This window comes from Vulpes lagopus, chromosome 3 (genome assembly GCF_018345385.1).
Source record: "Vulpes lagopus strain Blue_001 chromosome 3, ASM1834538v1, whole genome shotgun sequence".
Lineage (NCBI taxonomy): Eukaryota > Metazoa > Chordata > Mammalia > Carnivora > Canidae > Vulpes > Vulpes lagopus.
In genome coordinates, this window is record NC_054826.1 from 128,308,503 (window position 1) to 128,322,065 (window position 13,563).

At 54.1% G+C, this 13,563-nt stretch overlaps 1 protein-coding gene across 26 annotated transcripts in view; it reads left to right on the top strand.

Annotated features, from left to right (window-relative positions):
- Positions 1-13,325, top strand: part of IFT140 (intraflagellar transport 140) — an 82,965-nt gene extending 69,640 nt beyond the window's left edge. For all 26 annotated transcript variants that reach the window (XM_041747596.1, XM_041747599.1, XM_041747575.1 and 23 more), the window contains 12 exons: positions 288-465; positions 961-1,151; positions 1,394-1,489; positions 1,799-1,931; positions 2,007-2,150; positions 2,922-3,050; positions 3,125-3,307; positions 6,076-6,282; positions 6,548-6,760; positions 6,841-7,007; positions 8,048-8,189; positions 12,880-13,325. In XM_041747596.1, the coding sequence (XP_041603530.1) occupies positions 288-465; positions 961-1,151; positions 1,394-1,489; positions 1,799-1,931; positions 2,007-2,150; positions 2,922-3,050; positions 3,125-3,307; positions 6,076-6,282; positions 6,548-6,760; positions 6,841-7,007; positions 8,048-8,189; positions 12,880-13,086 (1,990 nt within the window). In that variant the 3' untranslated portion in view covers positions 13,087-13,325. The remainder of the gene's footprint in view (positions 1-287; positions 466-960; positions 1,152-1,393; positions 1,490-1,798; positions 1,932-2,006; positions 2,151-2,921; positions 3,051-3,124; positions 3,308-6,075; positions 6,283-6,547; positions 6,761-6,840; positions 7,008-8,047; positions 8,190-12,879) is intronic.
- Positions 13,326-13,563: the final 238 nt, after the last annotated feature.

Genomic DNA, 13,563 nt, shown 5'->3' on the forward strand with positions numbered 1-13,563 from the left:
GTCCCCTGCCGGAGGGTCCAGCAGAGGGTCCAGGCAGGTGTGGTGCAGAGGAGCATTTGCCAGCCAGACAGCCATCAAAGCAGGGAGGCAAGTGGTATGTGGGTGGCCTGTCTGAGAGGGTCCATCCCCATCAGCTGCAGGGGACCCACAGTGGCCCTCAGCCAAGGGGGGAGTGGGAATCTGGTTTGCCGTGTTGCTGTGCCAGTGACGCCCATCTGGCACATGTCTCAGGGGAGCCGGGAGTGCAAGGGCTGTGAGCTCACAGAGCTGCCGTGTCCCTGACACAGTGAGGCTGTCTGGGAGAACATGGCGCGCATGTGCGTGAAGACCCAGCGGCTGGATGTTGCCAAGGTGTGCCTGGGAAACATGGGCCATGCGCGTGGAGCCCGAGCGCTGCGGGAGGCCGAGCAAGAGCCGGAGTTGGAGGCCAGAGTGGCCATGCTGGCCATTCAGCTGGGCATGCTGGTGAGTCGGGTGCCGCCCTGGAGTGGGCAGGCCGGCAGACAGCAGAGGGAAGGGCTTCCCGGCCAGTGCTTGTCTGGGCCATTCGGTAGCAGAGAAGAGAAACCCCCCTCAAGCTAGCTTGAGCCAAAAGGCAGAGCAAGCCCACTGCAGCGCCAGGGGGCCCTCTCTCCTCTACCCGAGTCCTCCCCGTCTCTTGCACATGCATGGAGCTCCTGACTCGTGCACCCAGGGAGTGGGTGGGATGGGGGCAGACCCCCTGTAAGAAAGGGGACAGGCAGGCACCCACCCATGTCAGCTCCTGCGCACCAGGCCCTGCAGCAGGGGGGTCTCCTTGCCAGCATGGAGGGGTGGCCCCCCAGCCTTCCTGGCTGACACATCAGTGTTGCCTTTTCACTGTGGGACAGTGCCACGTTGGCGTGTGGCGTCCCTGCTCACCGAGGAGCACGGGCAGCTCTCCTGGAGCGCAAGTGCTGATGCGGGCTCTCCCGTCTCCAGGAGGACGCCGAGCAGCTGTACAGGAAGTGCGAGCGCTACGATCTCCTGAACAAGCTGTACCAGGCCTCTGACCAGTGGCAGAAGGCCGTGGAAGTCGCAGAGCTCCATGATCGCATTCATCTGCGCACCACCTACTACAACTACGCCCGGCACCTGGAGGCGAGCGCCGACCGCGGCCTGGCCCTCAGCTAGTAAGTGTGGAGCCCCTTTTGGACTAGGGCACGGGCTCAGGACAGGTGGCGGCCTTCCGGGCCTGCAGGTGGCCTTGAGCCCAGTCTCCTCAGGAGAACGTCAGACACAGCCCCCCTCCCAGCCATTTCCAGGTTGCAGCTCTCTGGGGAAGCTGGTGTGCCACCTCAGTGCCATGAATAGCTGGGCACTGCCACAAGTGCTGAGAGCATAGGGAGGAGCAGCAGTTTCTTTCCTCTTGCAGCTATGAGAAGTCCGACACCCACCGCTTCGAAGTCCCCAGGATGCTCTCGGAGGACCTGCAGTCTCTGGAGCTCTATATCAATAAGATGAAGGACAAGTGAGTGTCACCACCGGACCTCAGATGGCCAGTGGATGGACGGTGGGTTTGCTGTGGTGCCCAGGGGCCTCCTTCTGTTGCTTCCATGGGAGCAGGTGAGGCACGGATCTCCCTTGGAGCTGGTCCCCAGCCTGCTGGGGTGGGGCCTTTCCTGTAGACCCCAGGACCTCGCTCCTGGCCCTGTTATCCAGCTAGCACACTCTCTCCTGGCAGCTGGCCTCATGAAGGCACTATGAGGGTGGTGCTGGGGACCCAGGGCTCCTTTCCAGGGGGCACAGGGCCTGAGTGGGGCGTGCGGGCTCCTCCCAGGACCCTGTGGAGGTGGTGGGCCCAGTACCTGGAGAGCCAGGCTGAGATGGATGCTGCGCTGCACTACTACGAGCTGGCACAGGACTACTTCTCCCTGGTCCGCATCTACTGCTTCCAGGGCAACATTCAGAAGGTAGGAATATCCCGGGGCCCCACTGGGTGTGGGGAGGCGGAGACACAGCCCCAGGGCTCCCTGCTGTCTTTCTAGGCTGCTGAGATAGCCAACGAGAGCGGAAACTGGGCCGCGTCCTATCACCTGGCCCGTCAGTACGAGAGCCAGGAGGAGGTGAGGCAGGCCGTGCACTTCTACACGCGGGCGCAAGCCTTCAACAATGCCATCCGCCTGTGCAAGGTAGGCGGGGCGGCGGCGTGCAGCCTCTGCTGGTTAATGCGGGGCAGGTGGGGAAAGGGACCCCTGCTGTTGTCAGAATGTTGTCCACATTCTGACAAGAGCATTTCAAATAGAAGAAGAGAACTATATGGTGAGCGCCATGTCCCCCCCGACCGCTGAGGGCCTGTTTCCACCATGCCCCTCCTCCCACTGGTCTCAGTCCCCCTGGGTGTTTGCCGAAGAGCAGAGTTCTCCCTGAGAAGCCCTGTAGCCGCCACGGCTCTCCAGCCGGCACTCAGAGTGGCTCCTTTCTCATGGCCTGTAAAGAGCAGGAAGGACCTTCTGCATACGTCAAAGTGTTCCAACCCAGAGCTTGGAAAGCCCTCATGTCACACACTTCCTGCAATGTTCCGCTAACACAATAAGAAGGAAGCTCCCCAAAATTCTGGTACACAGACCACGTGAGACATTCTGATAGTGGTTAGAAACCATAGTCATGGGGGCATGTGAATGGCCCAGTGGGTGAAGCATCTGCCTTTGGCTCACCTCATGACCCCAGGGTCGAGCCCCACATCAGGCTCCCTGCTCAGTGGGGAGCCTGCTTCTCCCTCTCCCGCTGCACCTCCCCACTTCTCACTCACTCTCAAGTAAATAAAATCTTTAAAAAAGAGAAAGAAAGAAAGAAACCTTAGTCACATGGACCAGCGGTATGCCAGGGTGGAGGCAGTGGGCTCCCCCAGGGCACCCAAAGCAGACCTGCACAGGAAGCCCTGGGCATCCCGTCCCCCACAGGAGAATGGCCTGGATGACCAGCTCATGAACCTGGCTCTGCTGAGCTCCCCCGAGGATATGACCGAGGCGGCGCTCTACTACGAAGACAAGGGGGAGCACATGGACAGGGCAGTCATGCTGTACCACAAGGTGAGCCGGGGGCCACTCGGGTCTTCGCGGGACCTGGGGCTCGGGCAGCTGCTCAGAGTACCCGCCGTCCTCAGGCCGGCCACTTCTCCAAGGCCCTGGAGCTGGCCTTCGCCACCCAGCAGTTCGTGGCTCTGCAGCTCATAGCAGAGGACCTGGATGAGAGGTCGGACCCCGCCCTCCTGGCCCGCTGTTCGGATTTCTTCATCGAGCACAGCCAGTACAAGAAGGCGGTGGAGCTGCTGCTGGCTGCAAAGAAGGTATGGTTGGCAGCACCCGCTTGGCACCCACTCGGGCCCCGAAGCCAGGGGGCCACCTTTTCCAAAGACAGTATATGTGGCTTCACCATCTCTCATGGTTGCAACTTCACGAGAAGCCTGTGGCTCCCACCTGCCCTGGTGAAGGAGCGCTAGGGACAGGCTTGCCTTATATGGCCAGTCCAGGTGTGCGGTCACTGCCCATTTCATGAGTGTCTTCACACCATGACCAGGGAGGCAAACTCACCTTTTCTGTATATGTGGTAAAGTACACACTCTGAAATGTGAGAATGCAGCTCAGTGTTGTCAAGTACGTTCACGCTGTGGTGAGAGCCATCTCTAGGCACCTCCTTTCATCTTGTACCACAAGCACTGTCCCTGTCAACCAGCTCCCCAGCCCCTGGCACCCTCCACCTGCCTTCTGTGTCTATGAATTGGATGACTCCAAGGACTGTATATAAGTGGAGTCATACAGGATTTGTCCTTCTGGGTCCCTCTTGTTTCCCTGAACGTCCTGTTGTCAGGGTTCATCCATGTGGTAGCAGGTGTCAGGATGTCCTTCCACGGCCGTGGGCAGCCTCCACCTCTTGACTCCTGTGAACCACGCTTCTGTGAACACAAGAGTACACATCTCTCTTCAGAACGCTGTTTTCCATTCTTCCGGGTGTTTACCCAGAACCAGAATTGCCACATCGTCTGGTAACTCGGTTCTAGTTGTTCGAGGGACCCCCAGACGTCCTTCCACCCAGCTGCCCCGGCATATATCCCGACCCTAGCTGCACCCCCTGATGCCACCACATCCTCACCGGCACTTTCTTCTAGCATTCGAAAGAGGCTGTCCTCATGTGCGGCCCTGACATTGTTTAAGTAGATAGATTCTCCTGATAGGCACTGAGGGAAGACATAGGAGATTGTTAATCATGCAAAACTAGCCTGTCAAAATTGTAAGGTCTTTCTCCTGAAGCCAGAATTATGTTTACAGTTTAGTGCCTCACTGTTGAGCAACACAGAATTCTTGAGCACGTGTTCCAGAAAGACCTGAAAGATACATGTGTCTACCCTCCCTAAGGCAGCCCCAGACCTAATCTGACCCCAGGAGAAATACCACAGGGCTTTCTCTAACCAGATAAGTGGATTCTATAGTTTTGCAGTGAAAACCAGATAAGCCACCACAGCCAGGAAGAATCTGGAAGATTAACGACATGATTAAGCCTCCAGATTGTAACATACATGACAGGTAGAACGATTGGTATGTGATCAGCCCTACGGGTGAGCGGGAAAATCTTAGAAAATTCAGACATAGAGCCACTTACACATGCACGTCGAGTATGTGAAGGGGAGCATTTCGCAGCAACGGGCAGGGGGTGACCCGTCCAGTAAATGGACTTGATGCGACTGGGCAGCCGCTTGGGAAAACACAAAGGTAAACCCCACTTATCTCCTGCATCCCAGTAAATTCCAGCTGGGTCTGAGACTTAAGTGTGTCAGCAAAACAGCAGCTGTTCCACCAGAAGCCACGGATGTCTTATACGATCTCAAAAGAGGAAAGGTGTCTTCTAAATACGATTCAAAAGCTAAACCCCCAGGGGAAGGACTGATCCATCCGGCCAAATGTAAATCTGAAAATAGCACCTAGGAAAAGCACCATAAAAAAGTTAAAGTTAGGGATCCCTGGGTGGCTCAGCAGTTTAGCGCCTGCCTTTGGCTCAGGACATGATCCTGGAGTCCAGGAATCGAGTCCCGCATCGGGCTCCCTGCATGGAGCCTGCTTCTCCCTCTGCCTGTGTCTCTGCCTCTCTCTCCCTCTTTCTCTGTGTCTCTCATGAATAAATAAAATCTTTATTTTAAAAAGGTTAAAGTTAAATAATAAAATGGGGGAAAAAGGTATCCTACCTCCGTCCCAAATTCTAATTTTCCTAACATATATGGTGTTCCTATGAACCAGTAAGAAATTTGCCAACAACTCAAAAGAAAAGGACAAAGAATATGGACAATTTATTTTAAGAAGAAAATGTGGGCGGTTCCAGAACATCAGATACTTAGCCTCATCCGTAGTAAGAGAACTACAGATCAAAACTCACAGAGGTCCCATTTGCCCTAAATTAGGACAGTAAAGGTGAAAAGCTTGGCAGACCTGCCAGCCTGTCGTGGGAGCAGACTCTACAGGCAGTGCCTGTCTCCATAGAACTTACACATCCCTCCACCTGGCGCGTCCCATCCTTGGGATCCGTCTTCTGCACATTTGCACGCGTGGGGTGGCACACACTCGATGGCTGGACCAGCTCTCTGCTGCAGGCAGGACCACTGGGGACGTCCCTGCTCTCGCTGTGGCGGAGCACCAAGCAGCCTCTTACATACGGAGATGGGATTGCCTCCAGGATATATGTTTGTTTTTTTTTTTTTTTTTTTTGTCTGAGACATGTTATTTAGTGGAGGGCATAAAATTTCTCTTACATTTTTAAGAAGATTAATCAAAACCCTTAGCCTAAAAATAGAAAAGCAGTGTAGGAGAAAATTGGTTTCTAGTTTCTTTTCCTCCCACAACCAACACAGTATTCTTTTGAGCTCCACGTTCCCCTCATTGCATCTCAGGGTGTTAAGAGTGTGAATCACATGGCTGAGTGTCAGCCTGTGCCCGGTGAGCACGTCCCATCCTTGCCCTTTCACGTGCACGGCGGGCCGCAGGCAGGGGCTGCCCCTGGGCTGAGGGCCTGGCCTCCCCTGCCGCCCGGCGGTAACTGCCCCTTGCCGGCTTCTGTGGCGCCCTGCAGTATCACGAAGCCCTGCGGCTTTGCCTGGAGCAGAACATGACCATCACCGAGGAGATGGCCGAAAAGATGACCGTGTCCAAGGACTCCAAGGACCTGTCTGAAGAGTCCCGACGCCAGCTGCTGGAGCAGATCGCGAACTGCTGCATGCGCCAGGGCAACTACCACCTGGCAACCAAGAAGTACACGCAGGCGGGGAACAAGCTGAAGGTGAGCGCTGGCCCAGGCGGCCCGTCACGTCAACCAGCGTGTGGCTTCCACCACCAGTTGGGAGCAGTGTCCCCACGGTTGGGTTTCCATCTGCCCTGAGTGCAGCCCTTGGGCATGAGTTTCCCCAGCCAGGGCTTCCCAGGACACAGCGCACGGAGGAGCCCTGAGCTCCCTCTTGTAAAATCCTGTGTGATCCTTGGGGGAGGGCTGGCGGACCTTCACCACAGGCTCTGAGCCCAGCCCTGTCTTCCTCTTCCTCGTCTAGGCCATGAGAGCACTGCTGAAGTCTGGGGACACGGAGAAAATCGTGTTCTTTGCAGGCGTCTCGAGGCAAAAGGAAATCTACATCATGGCTGCCAACTACCTGCAGTCCCTGGACTGGCGGAAGGAGCCGGAGATCATGAAGAACATCATCAGCTTCTACACCAAGGGGCGTGCCCTAGACCTTCTGGCCGGCTTCTACGATGCCTGTGCCCAGGTACAGAGCCTCCTCCCAGAGCCAGGACCCCCGGGAGAGTTGTGGAGCCCTGTGGGCCCTGACCGGCCTTCTCCATGTAGGTGGAGATTGATGAGTACCAGAACTACGACAAAGCCCACGGGGCGCTGACCGAGGCCCACAAGTGCCTCTCCAAGGCCAAGGCTCAGAGCCCCCTGGATCAGGAGACCAAGCTGGCCCAGCTGCAGAGCAAGATGACGCTGGTGAAGAGGTTCATCCAGGCCCGAAGGTGTGTTCACAGCAGAGCGAGGAAGCGGGGATACAGAGTGGGCTACACCTCGGGCCCCGTGGAGCCCCCAGACCCCTCTGTCTGCCAGGGACCAGACCGGTTTCACTTCTAGTGAGTGTTTCCGCAGAGGAGTCCCGTGGACCCTAAGTAGGACACACGGACATGATGTTGCCTCCTTTGTGCTGAGCTCCTCCTGGGGAATCCCCCAAACCTGGGCACACTGCCAGGAAGACTGTTCCAGAAAGCGAAGTCTGGGGTGGGAGCAGTGAGGCAGATGCAGGTCAAGAGAGTGGATGTCTGAGAGGAGCCCGGGACCTGCTCAGGTGTGAGCGGGCCTCCAACTCAGTGGTTTCAAGCAGGTGGGCCACTATGCCACCTGGGACCACAGGACGGAGGAGGCTGGGGGCAGCACGGTGTTGCTATTTCAGGAAAGACCATGCATCTAAATTTGGACATGAGGCCAGTTTTTATCTATTGGCAACTCATTCAGCTTTTCCAATAGCCCGCTGTGTGGGCAGCAGAGCTCAGCCTCTGCCTAAACCAATGAAAGCATTTTCCTTATCTGGGAACAAGCTTTTGGAAGAAAAGATCCAAAACTATATTGAACTCTGTTGTATAAAGTGGGGCTCCCTGCTTGGAGGTTTAAGTCCTGGAATATCTGCTGAGCTGGGCTGCAGGAGGGCTGGCGGGGAGAGGGCCGATGGGCGGCAAGGACTGCTCACCCTGTGCCTGACTACCTCGGGCAGGGTGCCCCGTGTCCCCCCTGCCTCACAGTGTCCCCCACCAGACTGGTAACCAGGCGGGGCCTCGGGTGACGAGCTGAGTCTAGCGCGGTACGAGGACTATGATTTATTAGTAAGTTTTTATCAGTGAGTTTATGAATGAACTCATTAATGAATTCATTGCATTCTCGGGAATTGACTTTACAAAAGTTTGGTCCCGCCAACCCCAGAGCTGCTCATTTGGGCCACAAGGCCTCTCTGAGCCTTGACGCACAGCGGTGTTCTGGGTTTGGGCTTCACTGACTCTGTTCTCGACAGGATGTACCCCGAGGACCCCAAGGAGGCGGTGAAGCAGTGTGAGCTGCTCCTGGAGGAGCCGGAGCTGGAAGGCACCATCCGCGTGGGGGATGTCTATGGCTTCCTGGTGCAGCACTACCTGCAGGGGGAGGAGTTCCACGTGGTGAGGCTGCAGCCTCTGGCTGCCTGAGGGCTTCAGGGTGCTCCAGGGTGACTGTGGGAAGGCTGCACCCACGGCCGTCCCCACTCTCTGAGCCCAAGGGAGCTGGGAGCTCTTGGTGAGGAGGTGCTTCTCCTGTTCCTGTTGGGCTTTGAAATCATTTCAAACTGAGAAGTTTCAAGAATAATAGAACCCAGATACACCCTTTACTAGATTCGGCACTTTTTTAACATTTTGCCACACTTATTCTATATGTATGCTTTCATATTTCTATTTTATATATAAAATGGGTATTTTTTCTGAGCGATATTTGAGTTGCAGCCATCTTGCCTTCCCCCTTAGTTCACTAACACTTGGTTGGACACCCAGGGCTGGGACGGCGGGGTCATACGGCTAGTGTGTTTCACATTTTCTGAAACTGACAGACTTTCCTCTAGTTTCTCTCTTGTAGAGTCTCCTTTGTTGTTGGTGTCAAGGTTATTGTAGCCTTATGGTGTGTGCTCGGGAGCGTGCCTGCCTCCTGTATTCTCTGAAAGAGTTTACCTAAGATTGTTCTTATTTCTTTCTTCAGTTTTGATAGAATGCATGAGTGAGCTGACCTGGGCCTGGAGGTTTCTTTGTAGAAGGATTTCTTTTTTCTTTCTTTCTTTCTTTTTTTTTTTTTTAAAGATTTTTATTTATTTATTTATTCATGAGAGATACACACACACAGAGAGAGAGGCAGAGTCACAGGCAGAGAGAGAAGCAGGCTCCATGCAGGGAGCCCGACATGGGACTCGATCCCAGGGCTCCAGGATCACGCCCTGGACTGAAGGTGGAGCTAAACCGTTGAGCCACCCAGGTTGTCCCTGTAGAAGGATTTTGATGATTCATTTCAGCACAGCGGTGCCCAAACATTTTGGTCTCAGGACCCCTTTGCACTGGGACACCAAGTAGGAAAAGTAGCATTGTTTTGCACGTTTCCAGGTCTCTGTAATGTCTTAGAGGACAGCTGGAGGGACTCTCCATTTCTGCTTCTGCTCTCAATTTGGTCAAATGGATTTTTTTAGCTGAAATACATGAAGAAAATCTAGCCTCACACCAGTATGCAGGTGAGAGAGGCCGGGCCCTCAGATAGTCGCAGGCCACTTTTGAGCCTACACCAAAACTCAGCCAGTGGGGCCTCTTAACAGCTGCCAAGTCAGGATGCTGTTGTAATACTCTTACATTACAGCTGGCTGGTCCATCTTGAATCTTTTACACACACATCATTTTATAACAGCAAGTTGCTCATCTGGAAAATATGGCTTCACCAAATTAGCAAATGTTAACATGTTTCATTATAGAAATCAAAAAATCCTGTTTGCTGGTATCACCATCAACCTCATCAGAAAAGTCTTTAGGTTTTGGGAGGATATCCAGCTCTTGGTGGCTGATACCTAAGGTTTCTGAAATTCTTCTTGTGAAAGCTCCCATTCTATCCTGAGTGAAAACACGGCCCATTACTATTTTCCTTGAAGTGGTGGCTGCCTTTGTTCATTTCTGAGAAAACATCTGCCACAAACCCAGGCCTGAGTAAAACCACAACTGAACTTCAGTCACGTTTCCAAAGATGGTGTCCCGTGTGGAAGGGACGAGTTGAGCTCACACTCTGCACTGGTGTGCTCCCTCATCTCTGCCCACACTTGGTATGATGGGCCTTTAATGCCCACGGTCCCAGTGGGTGCAGAGCGAAGTCTCTATGTGGCTTGAGTGTACCCTCTCAGGGACTAGCAGCGTTGAGCCCCTTGTCATAGGCTTATCTCCTCCTCTGAGTGTCCAAATCATCCCCCATTGTTTTGTGCAGGGTTTGTCTTCTTCCGTTGCTTGTGGCCCTTGTGAATTCCAGGTACTTTTCCGTGACTGGCAGATGCCCTGCCAGTGTTTTCTGCCCATCTGTGGGAAGTCCTCTTCTATCTCTGTGTCCTCTCCCTATGGAACTCCAATTATCTGTGTAGATTGTGTCTTGGCTCAAATGATTCTCTTCTCTCTCTTTTCATTTTCCAGAATTTTTTCTGATTTTCATATTTGGCCCTTGCTTTTACTTCAAGTTCACGAGTCTTGGACAGTATCCACTCTGATGCTGCTCCTGTCCCTACTTTTCACCAGGCATTAAAACTTGCCCTTCTAGTAGGCTCTGGATCATGTCCAGTTAGTCTCTATGATTTGTCTTGTCTTTCGAGTGTAGGTCGTGGTTTTTCTGTTGCTTCTTGCATCCAGCAATTCTTTCATGTCCCGGACACTGTGGACAAACCAGTGTTGAGACTCTGGATTCTGTTATGTTCCTGCAAAGAGGATATTCGTTCGTTCGTTCGTTCATTCGTTTCTTCCTTCCTTCCTTCCTTCCTTCCTTCCTTCCTTCCCCTCCACTCAACTTAGAGACCTAGCTCTCCCCCGTGGCAGCCAATGGCAGGACTCGCTGCTCAGTACATTAGCTTGGGTGGGACTTGAAGTCAGCCCCCATCACTCTTAATTTTGCCAGATTCCTTGCTGTCTTGTTTGGATCCTATAGAACTTAGCAATCTTAACCTAAAAGAAAGAAACAGATTTGTGAGTGGAGAGGAGGTAGGCACACCTAAGTGTCCTCTGATGGGGAAAGAAGGTGCCTGTTCCTGCTCCACATCTCCCACTGCCCCCTCGCATTCACCTAGCCACTGCCACCATGCCAGAGCCCAGCCCTGATGCCCTGACCCTAGACAGTGGGTGTCCTCAGCAGCCAGGACAGCCAGGAGCACTTCTGTGTTCATCACCCTTCATCTGTGTCTGATGACCACGCCTTCCTTCTGGAAACTGCTGCCTTGCCCATTGTGAAACCAGCTCTGCACATGGGCGGGGGGGATACGCCCCATGCCATGGTACAGCGCCATGGTCTCTGGCAGCTCCTTGCTTCTCCATCCCCAGCCCTGAATTCCGCTTGCTCCCCGCAGCTCCAAGCCTTGGCTGTGATCCACTTTCCTATGTCCTGGGCACAGCACCTGGCTCACAGCAGCTAGTCTCTTCCTGTGTGGGTGTCCCTTCTCCCCCGCTTGAGAGCACCTGGGGGCTTGCACTCTGCCCGTCCTCCGTCCTTCCAACAACCATAGCTTTTCTGTGTTCATCTTTATCTCTTACTTTTCATATCTTAGTTCTGTTTGCCCAAAATAAAACTGCTCTGGAAATTTTATCATCCTTAAGAATTATTAAGATCTTAATGATAATCTTATCATTCCTTGTGTAAAAAAAAAAAAAAAAAAAAAAGTTGAGCTCCTAGAAATTTTAGTCACATCTGAACTAATATAAAGTGTACTTTGGCAGTAAGCCTTAGAAACCACACGAGACCTGCTCCTCTCCTCATGCTTAGGTGTGGGCAGGTATAGCAGGCATGGACACATGTGGGCAGGTATAGGCAAGTGTGGACACATGCAGGTAAGTGTAGGCAGATGTGAGCCAGACAGCAGGTGTGGGCAGGGGTAGGCAGATGTGAGCCGGGACAGTGGGTGTGGTCAGGCTTGGACAGGTGTGGGCAGATGTAAGGCAGCACAGCAGGTGCAGGCAGGCATTGGCATGTGTGGACAGGTGTGGGCAGGTATAGGCAGATGTGAGCCAGCACAGCAGGCATGGGCAGGTGTGGTCAGGTATAGCAGGCATGGGCAGGTATGCGCACACACAGGCAAGTGTGGACACATGCAGGCAGGTGTAGGCAGATATGAGATGGCACAGCAGGTGTGGGCAGGCATAGGTTATGTGTGGACAGGTGTGGGCAGTGTGGGCAGATGTAAGTGTGGTGCTCTGTGGGAGGCTCAGGCTATCCTGCCTTGGATCCCCCGACCCCAGCCTCTCCCACTTATGCCCACTGGCAGAACCAGAGAAAGTTCCACAGGAAAACCACTGACAGTACCATGGTTTACTTCCTTAAGTTCAAGAACCACACAGATATGGGAAGCCTGGGTAGCTCAGTGGTTGAGCGCCTGCCTTTGGCCCAGGGCATGATCCTGGAGTCCCAGGATCGAGTCCCACATCGGGAACCATACAGATAAGTTCTTTTTTTTTTTTTTTTTTTTAATTTATCTATTCATGAGAGACAGAGAGAGAGAGGCAGAGGGAGAAGCAGGCTCCCTACAGGGAGCCCGATGCAGGACTGGATCCTGGGACCCCAGGATCATGTCCTGAGCCCAAGGCAGACGCTCAACCGCTGAGCCACCCAGCGTCCCGCACACATTAAGTTCAATCACAGGCCCACCTAGCTGGGGTAGATATGATGCTCTGTCAAAGTAAACAAGACAGACCATTTACATACTGCCGCCTGCCCTACTACCCGACAGGCAATCTCCAGAGTGAATGCATCCTTCCTTTAGGTCTCCCTGGGTGCGTCCAGGTAAGCAGATCTACAGGGAGCATGGCCCCCAAACACTTGGGTCCTCGTACACAGGCCGCTCACAGGACTTCCCAGGGAAGCTGGCTGTACCTGCTCAACTGTGAGTGCTAATCACAGCCGACAGCACGGACGGTCAGAGCCTGAACTTTGGACACCACCAGCCCTTGGAAAGGCTGGGCGGTCACAGCCAGTTGCCCCCAGGTCCCTCTTGTGAAGCTGTCCTTCTCATGGCCTCAGGGGTGGGCGCCCAGTCCAGGATCAAGGGGGTGGGCTCTGGGGTTTTCGCTGTGAACTAACCTGGTAACGGCTGTCCCGACACAGGCCTACAAGTATCTGGAGGAGATGCGGAAGCGAGTGCCCTCTGCCAACATGTCCTACTACGTGAACCAGCAGACTGTGGACGCCGTGCACCAGGGCCTGGGCATCCCTCTCATGTGCACTGTACCGGAGCGGGTCCACCACAACAGTGCAGAGGACCATAAGGAAGTGGACGAAGAGGTGCTAGAGGAGGTGGAGAACGACCCCTGAGAGCCACTGCCTTCAGCTCCTTTGGAACTTTCCAGGGTTTGTAGCAAGAGCCCGACTTTCTTGTTGAAATAAAAACTTGGGTTTGACGCTCCAGGGCCCTGGCCACCCTGCTTAGAAGGGGCCAGTGTATGTCCTTCTGGCATCCTGGCCCCTGAGGTCCCTTTACTATGAAGGGTGTTGTCCCATTTTTTTCCATGACAGTCTCCCAAATCTCCCAGATTATAAAGCCTAAAAAACTAGAACTCGATGTTAGCATATCACTGTGCCTCGTCCCCAGCACATGGCAAGCACCTAAGCACACTTCTGAGTTTCCAGCAGGACGCACACATAGGGAAGGGGAGGCTCTGCTCAGGTGACATGGTGACCAGTCGGGGGCCAGGGCCTCCACAAGGCAGCCTCATGCAGCAGTGTCACCAGCTCCCGCTGAAGGGCCAGCCTTGTGGCGGGTCAGAGCCAGGTGGGACCTTCCCACCCCAG